This window comes from Aedes albopictus, chromosome 2 (genome assembly GCF_035046485.1).
Source record: "Aedes albopictus strain Foshan chromosome 2, AalbF5, whole genome shotgun sequence".
Taxonomy (NCBI): Eukaryota; Metazoa; Arthropoda; class Insecta; order Diptera; family Culicidae; genus Aedes; species Aedes albopictus.
This window is the reverse complement of record NC_085137.1, coordinates 10,987,471-11,005,384: the sequence shown is the minus strand read 5'-3', so window position 1 is coordinate 11,005,384 and position 17,914 is coordinate 10,987,471. Positions and strand designations below refer to the sequence as shown.

The following is a 17,914-nucleotide window of genomic DNA, read 5'->3' as shown; positions in this document are numbered from 1 at the left end:
TGATATGAATTTAAGCGTCAGGATTACTAGTTTCTATCAAAATTTGAATTTTGTAACATAAATTTTCAGATATCGAAGATTCAAAACTTAATTAAAATATAATAAGTTATCAAACAACATTTATAACATAATGTGATATAATTGAGTTATAGTATTTTGAAAACACCATAAATATCATGGTTTGTTAGGATTATGTTACGTTTTTGTAACAATTTTCTAGTCGGGAGGCCTTCTAGAGGATTCCCAGAAGGAATTCCTGAAGAGTTTCAAGATGCAAGAAGAAACTCTTGCAGGAAATCCATGTGGAAATCCTGTAGAAATTCCAAACAACGTTTTGTATGAAATCCTGCAGAACCTCTGGGTAAAAGTCACAGAACAAAAACAAGAACAAAGGTTCCAGAAGAAACTCCTACTGGAAGCTCAAAACGAACTTACGGATGAGTCTCAGAACAAATTCTTAAAAGAATGTTGCAAGAAGCAACTCTTTGAAGAATCCCAGAAGAAACTCCTTATCAAATTCTCGATAAACTTTTGAAGAAACCCGTGGAAGAAGTTCTGGGGGACCCCAGAGGGAACTCAAGGATAAATCGCAAATGAATTTCGGGAGGAAATTTGAGAAAAAAAAAACAATCTTGGAAGAATTCTCGTAGAAACATCTACAGAAAATTCCTGAGGAATTTCAGAGAAGGAGCATGTGAGTTCAGAAGAAACTCATAGAGAAATCATCTAGGTCATCGAAACGAAATGTTTTATCGAATTTCAAGAGATGATCAAGCAGAATCGTATGGAATTATCTAGAGGAATCCCAGAAAAAATCTTTGAGGATTCCCAGAAGGAATCCCTTTGGAACATGTGAAAGTTGTTCTAGAGGAGTTCCAAGAGATGACATAGAAAAATTCCTATGAAATTTCCTAAAAGCATCAGTGAAGGAATTTATGGAGGAATCTCTGAAAAACCCATAGAGGGATTTCTTTTTATCGTTTTTGAGTTATGGCCAATTATGTTGAAAAATGTCCCAATGTGTCATATCCCAAGTAACATTTTAAGTTTTGTTCGGCTCTACAAGAGATCTTCATGATCAATTTAATAAAACTCGCAATAAAACTGATTTATACATCAAAACCTCTTGATAACATCTTTAAGAGCATCTTCCGGCTAAGTGGACCACTCTCGGAGAGGTTTTGCAAACCGCATTAAGAGTAGCAATAAAACCGTTTAAAAACCTAGTAGAAAAATTTCCCATTCTCGATTGTTGTTGTTTTTTTTTCAACAAAAACTATGATAGCTCAAGATGCAGAGGAGCTTCTTCGATGGCACGCAAAGTTGAGGACGATAACATCATTCGTAATTAGAAGCGGTCATTTCAAAGTAATATTTTAGTTGTTTGTGTTGGTAGGCTTATGCGCATTTATTTTACCGTAAATATTTGGGTGGCAGAATCATAAAATTATTGCGCTTCAAAAATAGTGAATATTATCATCTATCTCGAATCACAAGAAAACTCAGCAGAGAGAGTTTATTTATGTGAGCATGTTATGGAAATGGTGGCAAACTATCAATTCATTGCTAATTTGAGCAAAATTAACTATTTTTCATTCACGTTAGTTAATTCTTCAATATGGCGGCAACCATAATCAGCGAAAATAAAACGAAAGCAAGTTTACTTTTATGATGACCGCAATAAACCTAGAAATGTCGTAGTTCTGCTTTTCCACCAACAGATGTCGTTACTAATCGAACGGATCGCCATCTGTTGAGAGTTTTAACAGTTTTATTGTGGTAATAATTAACGAGTCTGGAATAACAAAGAGGAGAAACGTCAAAATTGGAACAGCCGATTTGCTGTCATCCCCATAGTTCCAATCGAGCAGGAGACCTGTCAAAACGACCAGGATTCGCCATTTGGTATACTCGAGACACTTTAGTAATAATGATTGCCAGAAGGTTTACAAATCGGAAGTTTTGTTTACTCTTAAAATCTGTCTTTATGGATATCTTCAAGTATAGGGGCATCTGGGGTAATACGCACTGTCGAGGCAAAACGCACCCCCTTTGTTTTTCAGGGATTATCGGTTTAAGAGCTTTGAAACCTTATCAGTCTAATAGAACGTCTTAATAAATGAGCATCTGGAAAATTTTACTTATCTGCGTTACGTAATTAGTGAGAAAAATGAACAAAATTGAAAAGCACGATTCTGATGTAATTTTCCCGATCGTTTGTCGAATGATTTGATGGTGAAAACCGACCAAACATCTAATGCTGTTGTGTTTATTCAGTTCATTGATGGCAATGCTAAGCATAGGAAAAATAACTTAAACAGTAATCTACGTAAATTATATGTTTTAAACTATTTTATTTTTTGCTATTGATTGGGGCAATATGCACTCCATTGGTTGGGGCAAAACGCACCTATAGAAAACAAGCTGTAATAATATCTATGAGTGCTCTGTAAGTAATCGCAAACAAAATTGAGCTATTGTTTGTCTTAAAACCTTATAAAACATGCATTTTGTCTAAGAAGTAAAAATATTTCTAAACTCGACGGTGCATCTTGCCTCAATGTTGTGGTGCGTCTTGCCCCTCTGTTTGAGTGCATCCTGCCCCATTGTTGTAGTGCATTTTACCCCGAGCAAGGGTGCATACTGCCCCGCATAAACATACGAAGCCGTGATGTTAGTCTTTACAAAAAACGTTATTTTCATGAGCTGAACTGTATTAAGGCTGAAATTTTGTTTGGTTTCTCTTAGAATGAAAGTATATGCAATGAATGCTTGCATTAAACCAATAAATTATTGCCTTTTTATATGCATTTGGACGCATCTTCCTTAAGTGGTGCGTATTACCCCAGAATCCCCTACTATAAAACATTTTATCAATGGTTTTCATAAAGTTTTAATTATTGCTGTAATAAAACCCTAATAAAAATCAAACAAAACTAATCAGCAATGAAATTGTTACTTGGGATAAGCCTTTTCTTTAAAAAAGCATTTCTCAAGAACGAAGCATCGTAGAAACAAAGTTTTTAATGAAAAAGAAAGCAAATTTTCTCAGAAATCCAGCAAAAACAAAAATTTTGAATATTTTCCGTGAATTCGGACATATTTTCCTTTGGATTTTTTGAAAAAAAAAAATAGGCGACCCTGAATTTCTCTCAATTTTTTTGGAAAAATTTTCATTAAAATCTGAGACCCTTCGGCCCAATTTGTACGATTATACAACAAAATCCCCAAATGCTTCGTTTCGGAGTAGTTAATTTTGTCCCGCTAGATTGCGATCCTGGCCCTTAGTGCAACGCACACATATAGCCTCCATTTTTGCACGCATTAGGCACATTGGCTGCATCTTATGCGATATTATTTGAGGGGGTTAGAAGCAAAGGGGTGTAAGTGACAAAAACCCACTTTCGAGTAAATGGGGTTTAAAGTATTTGACCAATTTTTTATCCCATACAAAATGTATGGAGTTTCAAAATCAACCCAATTTTCTCTGAATTATTGTAATTTTTCTAATCATCGTAGAAACAATCTTAAAAAAGTTCCTGAAAGCTTGAAATTTGAAGAATTTTATGATATGCACAGCTCAAAATCGACAAAATGGTCACTTACACCCCTTTGATTCTGGGCCCCTCATTTGTAACAGTACGTATAGCATAGTTATAAACATCATTATACGTGTAAATTTGTTCACTCGGTATGTTGGACGCTCTTACCAGGTTGTTGACAATTTTGCAGTCGCTTAGAACTTCAAACAAAAATTAAATAAAATCACCGCATATCGTTCCGATCAATAGCTTGGTTCAAGTAAGTACATTTCTTCTATATAAAATGGGTAGATTCGGACTTTTAAAACAATGTTTGTGTTTATATGGTTGCCGTTTATTCAATATCAATCACAAAAATCAACAATCCTTCTCGTTGTAGCATGGAGAACCGAATAGAATATTTAATTTTAATTATTTCTACAACATTCGGATATGTAGAGGGCTGCTTCACTTAAATATATGGTGCTGCAGATTTCTTTAAGCATAGAATGCCACTGACTGATTATTCTTCGTTCAAACTTTTGTTCGTGCTTAACTAAGTTAAACAATTACAGGCTTAGTGAACACCCACTTGTAGTTCATTGTATTCTTCCAATCGCTCTGCCGTATCGCACACAACACACACATCGATGATGATAGAGATAATTGTGTATAGAGCTTTTAATTTCCTACTAAATGCAGCAATCTAATTCTAAATCTTCCATTTGGTATTTTATCACGACAATCAATCTTCTTGGGGGCTGCCACTTGAGCCGCTACCGCAATTAATTCCCATTCGCATTCATTTCTTTCCTCCATGAGTAGTGCTCCTCTCTCACCTCCGCCATCTGCTTAGATCATATCGTTCGGTCGCCTCAACATATGCAACCGGTAGTTACGACAGCGCCGCATCAGGTGGATATCGTGCTTGAAGTACCGCAGACAGTGCCACTGTGGAATCTCCCGCATCGATTGGGCCGCCTGACGGGAGAAACAAAACGGAAAATTATGCGTCAGTAATCCCTTTTGTCGAATTGACGATGATGGGGGGTGGGGTTGATGGGACCTGCCAACGACAGGGATTTCTGCATTTTTATGGGACTTTGATGGGCATTTATCCTCGGCTGTCGGTTGCAGGTCTCGACTACTTTCACAAGCAGTCGTAAGTCGGATTGGTATGGCAGCCGAGGAAAATCCAATACAACGCTACAAATGTTCACAAGCCACGCACGTTACGAAACATACAATAGAACCTTACAAATGCGTGGTAAAATAAAATGTAACAAATTCACAATAACGACACCAGACAATAAACCACAAGTAACATTTTGATAGCCAATAAGTCTTATAGAGGTTTTTAGAAACACCATAAAACCTTATGCCTTTCATTTTGGTTTTTTGATGGTTCTAAGAACCTCTTCCAGTCTATTTAACTGAAAAATGTTTCTTGAAACGTGCCCAGTTAGCCTAATGGATAACGGAATCTATTCTCAGGATGATCAGTTTTTATAACTGTTTTTAATCCCTCGATCTATCCTGTGATTGCGTTTTCTGTATCAGGTTGCCCTTTTCTTCGCAGCATTTTTTGCTTCAGGAAAATCTTGTTAACTTGGGAAACTCTGATTGCCCTCTTGTTGTTCGCGTCGCTTTGAAAAGTTAGTCAAAACTTATCGCCAGGTGCAACATACATTGTAGCTGTGACGTTGTGACCAAGCGAAGCACGCTCCTATCCCAAAGTAGGTTGCTAAAGGACGTGATGTGCTTTCGAATGGAGGCGAAAAAGTTGATACCGGAGTGGGATGAAAATTTCATGTTTATGTTCTTATCTGGTGGGAGAAGTGGATCAGCGAACATTGGAGTACGTGTCGGTTGTTTTGGATCATGAGCAGATTTGAACTTTGCGGTACATTGTGGTAACGCACTTGCTCTTAGAGTGATTTTGCTTGATAACTTGAAGAAATTTGTAACGGAAGTTCGGAAAGAATTTCTCAAATTTGAAGTGAAATATCTAGAGATTTTCTGAGCGCTTTTCCAACAAAACTGCTATCAAACTCATTAAGGAATCGATAGAAAGTTAGAAAAAAAATGGTTAAAAACATCAAATTCTAGCTAATCATGGAAAAATCACTAAAAAGTTCTTTGCCCTGGGCTGAAAATCTCGTAATAAAGATAATAATTATAACTAAAAAGTTCTACCTTACAACACAGTGGTTTTAGCAGAAAATTGACTCTGTGTGTAAGAACGAACTGGTGAAGATGCAGTGGTATATACGAGTGCAGTAGCAATTCCTTCTCATACTGACCTGAATTCTGACGTAGGAGGCGTCATTTCCACCACCTGGAAGTAGAAGCTCTTAATGTAACTACAAGTTCGTCGTTCTCGATCAATCCCGATAGTTGTCTGACTCGGTAGATCGTTTTCTTGTGATTATACTCGTAAATCATTGGAATCTGCTAAAAAAAACGAATTGCTTAGGGCACTTAAGCTTACTCTAGAAATGCTAATATCTTCAATATTAGATTTTCTAGAGAAGCCCAATGCAGAACAGAGCGTGAGCTTAATAAAAAAAATGAGATCTACAAACGTTCTAGGCTATCCAAAAACTTTCTTGAGTATAGGCCTTTAGATCTTCTTTAGGGATAACCAGCAATCAATTGATATTTCATCATAGTGGTGTATTATCGCGACGTTTCAGGTCATTGAAAAACTCTCTTAAGTATAGGACTTTCAACCTATAGGAATATCCATTACAATAAAATATTCTATGAAAATGGAATGAGGTTAATAAAGATACTGAAGAATTTGTAATTAGAATGCCCAAAAAGTTGCTAGTTGACTATTTGAGTGATGGGTTTTGTGAAAAAAAAACCGCGTTCTGGTTGGATTCGAACCCACAACTCCGTATTCCTGGAACCGGCGCTTTAACCAACTAAGCCGCAGAATAGGTAATGTAATTTTGCGATAAATAAAACCAATCTGACTCCGAGCCCACATCATGAACACTCCCTTTTCCACCAATCCATCTCTCTTTCGGCTCCCGGGTAGAGGTAAAATACTGACGATCAAAACATGATATTGGTTTGATTGATATAAGAGATAAAAGATCTGAAAATAATATCTGAAAATGTTCCTGGAACATCTGAACAATATCAAAATTTGATATTTCAAGATCATACGAATAGCTCGCTGCTATTGGTTAGATCTTAAAAAATCTAAATATGATTTGGTAATGATTTTCCAGGAGTAAATTTTTGATTTTATTTTTAGATCTTTTATCTCTTATGTCAATCAAACCCATATCACTTTTTGATCTCCATATCAAAACATGCTATTATCGAGCTCTTTTCCTCTACTCGGGCTTAGATACCAATCCACAACACCAAACCACAAACAAGACAGCGTTCAACAAGTAAAACATAAAAAATGATCGTCTTGCCCTTGAAACCGTTTTTCCTTTCTGCGTTCATGCTAGCGTTTGTCCCTTTCGGTTGCCCGAGACCAACAATCTGCAACGAGTTCTATGCTGGACATGATAGGAAGTGTCCCTAAACTCGATTGTCGGAACAAACTAAAGAACGAAGAATTGTAAATTCTAGAAATTCCTTGAAATTTGCACCGATTCAACGTCACCGTCAATCCTGACCCGGGTAGAGGAAAAGAGCTCAATAATAGCATATTTCGATATTGAAATCAAAATGTGATATTGGTTTGATTGATATAAGAGATAAAAGATCTGAAAATAACATCTAAAATTTACTCCTGGAACATCATCATCAGATCAAAATTAGATTTTGTAAGATCTAACCAATAGCAGCAAGCTATTCGTTTGATCTTGGAATATCAATTTTAGATATTGTTCAGATGTTCCAGGAACATTTTCAGATATTATTTTCAGATCTTTTATCTCTTATATCAATCAAACCAATATCACGTTCTGATCGTCAGTATTTCACTTCTACCCGAGGAACGGCGATCCCCAAGCGAAGCTAAGCATCAGAGGACATTCAATGAATAAAAAATTGGCGGACCGCGACGCCTGTCCGCAGAGTGATGCTTCTCCAGAAGAAAATCTGCCAATCTTCCAAGAATTCCTTCAGGAATTTCTCCAAAAGTTCCATCAGAACATTTTGCTAAAGTTAGTTCAAGGATTTCTCTAGTAGTTCCTTCAAAGATTCCTCAATGATTTTCGTCTCGGATTCCTCCGGGAATTTCTTCAGAGATCTCTCCAGGATGTTTCAATAGGAAGTTCCTTAAAAGCTCTGTCAAGGGTTTCTCCTGGGGTTCACTCAGAAATTCCGTCAGAAAGTTCTTCAATTATTCCTTAGGAATTCCATCAGGGATTGATACTGGAAGTTCTTCAGTGGTTCCTCCAGGAATTTATTCAGGGATTCATTCAGGAACTCCTTCAAACATTCCTCTAGAAGTTCTGATAGAGGTGTCTCCCGGCGTTATTTCAAGGATTCTTCCAGAAGTTTTTTCTGGGATTTCTTCAAGATTTTTTTCAGAGATTCCTTCAGAAATTTCTTCAGAGATTATTCCAGGAGTTTCCTTAAGGATTCGTTTAGGAATTTCATCAGGGATTTCTCCAGCAGTTCTTTCAGGGATTCTAGGGATTTTTTCTAGGAATTCCTTAAGAGATTTCTCATGGAGTTCTTTGAGGAATTTCTCTTTAAGTTCCTTCAGGGATTTTTCCAGGAATTCCCTGAAGGATTTCTACAGGAATTCCTCCAGGGATTCCTCCAAGAACTCCCTCTGTGATTCCTCCAGGAATTTCTTTATGGATTTCTTCTTGAATTACTTGACGGATTTCTTCTGAAAACCAGAGATTTCTCCAGGAACTTCTTCACGAATTCCTCTTGGAACTCCTTCAGAGATTTCTCCAAGGACTCTTCCAGGGATTTTTCAAGGAACTCTTCAGGGATTCGAGTAAGAGTTCTTTCAGGAATTTTCCCTAGAATTTCTTGTGGAATTTTCCTGGACTTCCTTGAGGGAACTCCTTCATGCTCACCAGAAACTCCTTAAGTGATTTCTCCAGGAATTCTTCGAGTATTCCTTAAAGATTTTTTTCTTGAATTTCTTCAAAAAATGCTTCAGGGATTTTCCTGGAAATCTTTGAGGAATTTCTCTTGGAATTTATGAAGAGATGTCTCCAGGAATTTCTTCTCAAATTTCCCCAGGTATTTCCCCAAGAACTCCTTCAGAGAATTCTCCAGGAACTCCTTCATGTATTTCTGCAGGAACTCCTTCATGGAAAGGTCCTTCTTCAGGAATTCCTTCCGAGATTTTTCCAAGGATTTCTCAGGAATTCTTGTAGGAATTAATCTTAGAATCTACAGGAACCTACAGGAATTTCTTCTCAAATTCCTTCAAGGTTTTTTTTCCAGGAACTCCTTCACGGAATTCTCCAGAAGATCTTGAAGGGTTTTCACTAGGGGTCTCCAGTTAGCCTAGTGGTTAAGGCTTTTGATTGTCAATCCGGAGACGGCGGGTTCGATTCCCGTTCCGGTCGGGAAAATTTTCTCGACTCCCTGGTCATAGTGTATCATTGTGCTTGCCTCACAATATACTTATTCATGCAATGGCTGGCAAAGAAAGCTCTCCAATTAATAACAGGGAGTGCTCAAAGAACAATAAGTTGGAGAAAGGCAGGCCAAGTTCCAGTGGGAACGTCGAGCCATACAGAAGAAGAACTAGGAATTCTTTTAGAGTTTTCTGCAGGAACTCCTTTAGGAATTCCTCCTGGAACTCTTCAGGAACTCTATCAGGCATTTCTCCTTGATTTTTTGTGGGATTTTTTCCAGGAATTCCATGAGGGATTTCTTCATTAACTCCTTCGCGGATACGTCCAGGAACTCCTTCAGTGATTTGTACAGGAATTATTTCAGGGATTCTTCAAAGAATTTCTTCCTAGAAGGGGATTTTTCCTGGAATTGTTTAAACGGATTTCTCCATGAATTCCTTCAAGAATTTGTTACCAAATTTCCTCAGAAATTTCTCTAGGAACTCCTTCATTGATTTGTACAGGAACTCCTCCTAGAGTTCCTTCAGAGATTCCTCCAGGAACTCCATAAAGGATTTTTCTAGGAATTCTTCTTAGAATTCCTAAAAGTTTTTCACTTGGAGTGTCCGGAGGGTTTTTTTTCTAGATTTTTATGAGAGATTCATCCAGGAACTCCTTCAGAGCAATTCATCCAGAAATTTATCCAGGGATTTATTTAGAAATTCCTTCAGACATTCCTCCAGAAGTTGCTTCACGGATTTCTGCTGGAGTTCACTCAAGGATTCCTGTAGAAGATCCTTAGAGTTTTCTCCAGGAAGTTTGTATTGATTTTCTCAGTTCATCATGGTAATTTTTCTTGGAATAGCTGGAGAGATTTAGGAAATTTGTCCGAGTATTCGGTCAAAAATTCTCTTACCGATTCTTTCAATAAAACTTCCATGGATTCATTCCGAAATTTTCTTCAGGGATTTGTTTACAAATTCATCCTATTCTACAAACTCCACAAATAATTCTTTGAAAACATCTTGCATGGTTCACTTCTAAAATTTCTCATTTTTTTTTCTAAAAAAACATCAATGCATTTGAGCAAAAATTTCTCCAGGGGTTCTTGCAAAAATTCGTTCAGAGATTCCTTCAGATATTTCTAAAGACATTTATTCAAAAATTTCTCCAGAGATTCCCTAAATTCCATTCCATAAATTCCCTAAATTCTTCTTAGCATACTCTCAAGGATTCATTCCAAAACTTTATCCGGGGTTTGCTTTACAAATTGCTCCAGGGATTTTTTTTTTTTTTTTGAAAATCTAAATAAACCTTTCTGGGATTTCTATAGAAATTCCTCCAGGGACTTTCTTTAGAAATTCCTCTACGGAAAACTGTGGGATCCATTCCGGAATTTTCTGCTAGGATTCCTATAGATGCTGCCCTTCTCAAAGCTAGGGGTTTCTTCACAAATTTATCGGGGGATTCTTTCAGAAAATCTCCCATGGCTTTTATTCTAGGTTCGACTAAAATTTTCTTCAGAAATATCTCCAGATTTTCTTCCCGAGATTTCTTTACAAATAAAAAAAACTTCCGCCGATTTTTCGATGGTTCCGGGTCATTTGGCCGAATATCGTTTGGTCGAACGCCATTTGGTTGAAAGGCACATTTGGCCGAACGCCGTTTAGCCGAACAGTGAATGATAAGCTCAAGTGAGCATGCCACTGTTCTCTACTTCAGTATAACTCGAAAGAATAGCCTTGAACCATAAGAAGGAAAACTATTCGCTGTTTCAACGCCAACTGATCCCTCAATGATAAAACTAGAAAGAATAGTCTATGATTAAAAGAAGGAAATATTTCTGATGATCATATTGGCAGCTATAATGTTACCCGGAGTTTATCCTCACATCAGAGTACATTTGATCACAATTCGGCCAAACGGCGTTTGGCCAAATGACCTTTTCGGCCAAATGGCCAGACACCTTTTTCGATATTTCTTTCATGGACCCTTGCTGAAATCCATCCTAAGATTCATAAAAATCTTTCATTTGTTCCTGAAAAAAATCTCCCAAGGATTCTTAAATTGATTGATTTGTCTTTATTAAAGAGTCTTTCAGCCCTTGGCTGGCTCGTCTCTATAGGGATTATTAAAGAAATTCTTTCAGAGACTCCTTTGAAAACTCCTCGTAGATTTACTTTTAAAAAAATCATTCAGGAAATCCTAAAGAAATTCTTTCACAATATCTTCTAGCGATTCATTTAGACTGTAGAATGTCCTCCAGAAATTTCCCAAAGAACTTCTTGAGAAAATCTTGCACAGATAGCTTCCAAAAGTGTGGCATGGATTCCTTTAGTAAATACTTCAAGATCTTGCTTAGATTCTTGCTTTTTTCCATAGATGCCTCCAAATTTTTTTTAAGCATTCATCTAGAAAATCTTGCATGAACTTTCTCAAAAATACTCCATAGATTATTTTAGAAAATGATTTATTTACGGGTACGGAATCAGTAATTCAGAAGTATTTTAAAATTTTCTCAGAAACTTCCTAAATAATGTTCTCCAAGGATTGCTTTAAAAATTCTGTAAGAGATTATTAAGGAAATTCCCAAGATTTTCAAAACGTTTCTCTTCCAAAAATTGCTACAAGGGTTTGAATTAAGTCTTAAAAAATCCTTCAGGGACTCCTTCAGATTTTTTTCTACAGATTCCTTTAGAAATTCTTATAAAGATTCTTATGGAAAAGCTTGAAGACATTCTTGCAGATTTCTGCAGAAATTTACATAGAGATTTCATCAGAAATTCCGCCTGGCCTTCCTCTATATATTTTCTTAGAAGTTCCTCCAAGTGTACCTCGAGGAATTCCTCTGTAGATTCCTCCAGTAATTTGTTTAAAAAAATATTTAGGATTTTTATTATGGCATTTCTCCAGGTTTTTTTTTTTAAATGTCTCAAGAGATTTTGTTAGGAATTCCAGCAGGAGTTTTCAGGTTTTTCTTCAGGTATTCTTCTGGAATTTCTTCAAATAATCCATCTACGGATTCTTAAAATATTTCTGTTTTTTTTTTCAGAGATTCTTTCAGGAACTCATTTTGAATTTTCTTCAGATTTTTTTCAAAATTCCTTCTGAAATTTCTTTAGCGACACTTTTGAAGATATCTTTAGAAACTCTTTCAATATTCCTTGAATTGCTTCAGAAATTTCATCAGGGATTTCTTCAAAAGTTGTTTCATGAATTATTCCAGAAATAGTTCCTGCAGTTCCTTCAGGAATTGTTGAAGCGATTTCTTCAGAGATTGCTCCAGGAATTCATCCATGGAAAGGTACCAGTGCAGGAGCGCTGAAATTTGGTTTCAAATTTTGTTTTCGTTTTGCTGTCACTTTAAATGTAGGTAAATATTCAGTGTTAGAATAGTTTTGAATCTTTCAGTAATCTATGTTTAATAATTCTAGGGATATGTCATTATTGCAATTCTACTATTGCATTTATGATTTGATATCATCCAAAACACTCTACATTTAACGATATTTCATTTTTATTGCGCTGATAACAAAATCAGTTATAAATTTGGTATCATCGATAGCAGGAATTGTTTTCAATTTGCTGTCACAGGAACATCTTCTTGTTCTCATTTTTGATGTTCAACCGTTAAAACGACAAAAATGACAACAACCTGAGTTATCAAAATTTGCAATATCACAACATCAAAATTAGTTTTCAATTTGCTATCAGTCTTTACCATGACAGCATTGGAATTAATTAATCACACATCTTGTCAGTAATCTACCGAAGCCATAATGCAATTGTATTTGTTTTATAGAATTTGCTATAAATTTTTCAGTCAGCTGAGTACACGCCAAGACAGTATAAGGCATCTTATCTACCAAAAATATCAAGAATGTATTACAATTCTCTGTGAGGAAGTCATTTCAAAGGTTGAAAAAAGTTAGTTTGCATGCAAACTTCGCAAGACTTCCGCCAAAAATGTTGTCATTGCTACACGCTAATACCGCTCAGCACTAAAGTGCATAATTTCTAGTGACCTTGAAAACAAAAAAATATCGAGATTTCGTATCTAGAAGAGTTCAGTGGTTCAGTGTTGTATACGGTCAGTTAAACCGGTGCTGGTTCGGTCCACTGAAATGGTTTTAACTCTGGAACGCCTTGACCGATCCGGACCATTTCCAATAGCAAACAATGCGGTTGAATTCCGGTTCGATTCGAGCTATAATCGGAAAAATCGGCCAATGGCAAGTGCCTCAAAAGTGAGGGAACTTTTTTTGCGCACAGACATACATACATACACACATACAGACATCATCTCAATTCGTCGAACAGAGTTGATTGGTATATGTGACTTGACCCTCCGAGCCTTCTATCGAAATTCGTTTTTTGAGTGAACATATAGCCTTTCAGTACACTTGTACACCTAAGGCAAAACGTAACGATTTATTAATAGCCAGAGTCCAAGATAACACCACTAAGATATTCCAAACTATGTGCTCAGTGCAGCTCAAAAATTGAACAATGAATCTATTTCTGCTTATGGCTTAATTTACATAACAAATCACGCTAGATGCAATGCAACAACAAAGACAGTTAAAAATGGATCCCAACTTCTGTTATTAACTATTTATAAGAAGTGTTTGTCGTTACTGGCATTATTCTTAGAACAAATCGCACAAACTATCTTTACCACTTCCGGGTTGCTGAAGATCAAACTGTCGACCATCTCCGGATTGGAGACCGGCCAACACCGGACCGTTCCGAGACACAGGGCCAACAGGAGTGCCACCAGCAGTCCCACAATCTGCATGGCTTTACCGGATGCGGGCGGGAGGAGGTCAAACTGTCGTCCTTCACACCAATCGACCAACTTTCACCAAGAGATTCACCACCACCAAGGATTCTTGTTGTTCTGTTGTTTCACCGGGGATGGACGAACGCCGACTAAAGCCAAGTCACGGCCTGGAAAACAAAAAGAATTGATTATTCCTCGAGTGGGTGCTCGCTCTTAGTGCCGTGTGCCGTCTTCGGTCGCTGGCTGCCGGGGTTCCAGCGAGTGGAATGTGTGTGCCCTTCTTGCAGTACGCACGCGAGGGCCAAAAGTGTTTTATAGTGCCGTCGCCGCCCCAAGTGCAAGCATGTTGTGCACACTTTGTTAGTGAAGTGGCTTTCGAGTGTCCTGCGACCCAGTCTGCGTTCGTGCAGACGGCACTGAATGGTGGGAGAGAAAAACTCAGCACAACCTAACGCAAAGAAGTGCCTAGCTCTACATAGTACATGACTCTTGGTATTGAGGCTTTCCCCGAAGCAGCACGAAAAAAATCAATTTTTTTTAATTTTGCATTTTTGATTTGCATAAAATTTTGCACAGCTGTTCTAATCAATATAAATAACTATTTTTTCATATTAAAACTTTTTATTGAGTCTCGACTAACTTTCAAATAGGACCTATGAAAAAATGGAACACATGCAAATGAAAAATCATATCTCTGAAATTGCTTGTTTGATCGGAAAACTGTCTTCGGCAAAGTTGTAGATTAATAAATGGTGGCTCTCAGAAAAATACACATTGAAAAATTTATTTAGTTTTTCTTCTAAAAAAACTGAATTTTGTTACTAAAAATTAAATATCTCAAAAAGTTATTTTTTTACCTTCGTGATATTTTGTGAGAATAAAGTTCATTCTGTTAGCTACCATCTGTAGAAATTTCATAATGGTAAAAAAAATGTACAAAAAAGTTATGGCACTTTGAACATTTTCGGTTGTGTTTTTAGAGTGTATGACGAATTCACGCAAACTCGCCGTAGGGGTTTGGCAAAACTGTCTCAGAATCCGATGGAATTTCTTAGCTTTAAAGACGTATTTTAAAGCAAGATTGCATACGTTGTTTTTTTTATTTACCTAGACTAATATTTGAAAAGGTCTAAAGTATTTGACCGTTTTTTACTCAATATAACTTAAAAATGACATTAGCTACAAAAAAGTTATGTATGGGACTTTTAGATAATCATGTGAACTTTCATAACATTGAAAAATGTCAATACGCTTTAAAAGTAAAAAAAATGCAAATAAGAAAAATTATTTCAATTTGCAAAACATGACATTTTTGTAATTATTGAAAATTTTGCCATATATCGCAAGATGCGCACTTTTGAAGAAAAGCATTTCTGAGGTACCGTGATTTCGGGTGAAACTGATCAGTGGGGTGAAATTGATCGACGTGAGGGTCATGTTCATTTGTTAAAAGTATTGCTTTAAACTTAAAACAATTTGTAGAAAATGACCATCATCCGGCTAAAGGATTATTGAATGATGAGTTACATGTTTTACAGTCAATTAGTCACATATTTCTGTATTAAATTCAATATTTTCCGTAATTGCGTGTTTGGCGAACCTCAAATACCCTTTCAAACTTTTGTTACCGTGGCTGTATCGCACATGTAATGAATATTCGAATGGATGCTTTTAGCTGCCAAGTATTTGCTAAACACGATTTCATAATCAAAAATTTTATAAATATTCAAATTTATACATAAAATTGCACTTTTCGGAAGTAATCACTTTTTCAGTATGAAAAGTGCATACTTTAAGGCGTTTTCATGAAATTTATTAAATTTAAAACTTGAATAATTAAAAATTGAGAAAACTCGTTAAACTTTTGCGCAGCATTTCGCATTCTGGGGTTGTTAATTCAGGTGGAAAACATATTTTTGGCACATGCAAAGGTATTTCATTTACTGATCAATTTCATCCCGAAAGCAAAATTATTGATTTTTCATTTTAAATGATATTTACCTATTGCAATAAAATGATTTGTAGTAAAAGTTTCAATCTCGTTGACTGATGAGAATCGTGGTCGTACTTGTTTATTGCTTTGAGTTTGACTTTCTTTGGGTGATCGACTGTACGTTGGATAATATCTTTAATTGGCAATTCAGTCTAATTTGGTCAATCAAAAAGAACTATATGTTTTCTTAACCCGACGTTTCGGTCCTTATTGGACCTTTTTCAAGGATTCTGTAATGTTTGAGTTTGACCATATCGCTGCATTCGAAATCACGGTAGCATTAGTAGAACATTTTTGACAGCTCCTCCCCTCTTAAAGTATATTCTCCTATACCTAATGGAAGGCTCCTAGCAATATCATACACTTCCTCTAAAATGCTACGTCTTTAATGGACGGTTCCTAACAACAAATACTTCATGTCATCATTTTGCGTGTTTCTCTTCGGTAGAAAACAAAAGATTTTATCCAGGGCGTTTTTTACAGATATTAAATTAAACATAGCTCCATATGTTTAAATCACAAGTCTATCTAATGCAAAGTATTTATTTTATTCTCTTATGAATAAGAAAACTTTTAAGTTGAAATTCGACTTCTGGTTGATGTTCTGAATTTCTGTGTAACAAATCTGGTGTTCTGGTTCAAAAGAGAATCCTAAATTATATTCTTTGTATTGGATAGATTTATAATTGAAACATGTAAAGCTATGTTCAATATCAATATGTGAAAATCCACGTATAAAAATACCCAAAAATTGGTTTGACTCAAAAAAAAACATTTTGTGTTGAATTAGATTTAGATAATAGCAATTTAATTACTTTGATCCATTTTGAATTCTATTCTTATTGGTTGGTGTGGGGTTTGGTTCTCCGAAATAGGATTAATTTAATTTCGCAAATGGGCATGTATTCCAAATTGACTTCAATTTATTTTTTAACTTTTTTTTAGCGTGATCGTTTTTTCAATATTTAAATTTTTTACTTGAAAGTTTACACAAATTCCTTAAAGTCACACATACCACACTTTTTTGCAGGTCATGTTATTTTTAAGTTATATTGGTATAAATAAAATAGTCAAAAACTTAAGCCCTTTTCAAATATTAGTGTAGATAAATTTGCAAAAAAAAAAACAACAAAGTATGCAACGTTGCTTTAAAGTACATAGTCTTCATACCTACACAATTCCATTGAAATCTGAGAGGGTGCTGCCAACCCCAAAATCTAGTTTGCGGGAAATTCGTCATGCACTCTAAAACAAACACGCAACCAAAAATGTTCAAAGTGCCGTAACATTTTTGTACATTTTTTTACCACTATAAAAATTTTACAGATGATAGCTAACAGAATGAACTTTATTCTCACAAAAAAACACGAAGGTAAAAAAATAACTTTTTGAGATATTTAATTTTTAGTAACAAAATTCAGTTTTTTCAGAAGAAAAACTAAATAAATTTTTCAATGTGTATTTTTCTGAGAGCCGCCATATATTATTCTACAACTTTGCTGAAGACACCTTTCCGATCGAACAAGCCGTTTCCGTGTTATATTTTTTTATTTGCTTGAGTTCCATTTTTTCATAGGTCCTAATTGAAAGTTAGTCGAGACAAAATATGAACTTTTGATATGAAAAAATGGTTTCTCACATAAAAAGGAATAGTATACAAAAATATCAAGTAGATTAAAAAACATCGATTAAAATGGATTCGTGCTGGTCCGTGGAAAGCCTCTATTGGAAAAGAAAGAATGAAAATTCGTGTCAACGATCGGTCACGTCTTTTTGTCATAAATTTGTAACGCCTTGGCGGCGGTTGGTGGTACATTTGCGGTAGACTGGTTCATAAGGATTAGTAGAAATTTTATTAGACTATGTTATACACATCTTCAGGATAGCCACACACTCGGAAAACTCTGGATATGCGGAAAAAAGTCGGGAAAGTTGATTTCGAACGAGAAATTACCTGTTTTTTTGTAAGAAGATTCTCTCAAAATTAAATTATCAAAATCAAATTAGAAAACCATGAAAAAGAGCCAAAAAATAAAATGACCAAAAATAAGCCTTAGAAAAACCTGGAGCCTCAAGAAATTAAATTTGAAATAAAAAAAAACCCTTATTTAAAGAT

The 17,914-nt window shown here is 35.8% G+C and overlaps 2 protein-coding genes across 5 annotated transcripts in view; one reads left to right on the top strand and one right to left on the bottom strand.

Moving 5' to 3' along the window:
- Window positions 1–17,914, top strand: part of LOC109398292 (WD repeat-containing protein 75) — an 80,383-nt gene that overhangs the window by 49,128 nt on the left and 13,341 nt on the right. The window lies entirely within an intron of this gene.
- The window catches only part of LOC109398295 (uncharacterized), a 45,963-nt gene that overhangs the window by 21,516 nt on the left and 6,533 nt on the right, over window positions 1–17,914 (bottom strand). For 3 of the 4 annotated variants that reach the window (XM_029864274.2, XM_062849155.1, XM_029864273.2), the window contains exons 2-3: window positions 13,701–13,972; window positions 3,862–4,502 (exon numbers count right to left, since the gene is read on the bottom strand). In XM_029864274.2, coding sequence (XP_029720134.1) covers window positions 4,374–4,502; window positions 13,701–13,820 — 249 coding nt within the window. In that variant the 5' untranslated portion in view covers window positions 13,821–13,972 and the 3' untranslated portion in view covers window positions 3,862–4,373. Of the gene's footprint in view, window positions 1–3,861; window positions 4,503–13,700; window positions 13,973–17,914 lie in introns of those variants that run through there. The other variant, XM_062849154.1, reaches the window with a different exon arrangement.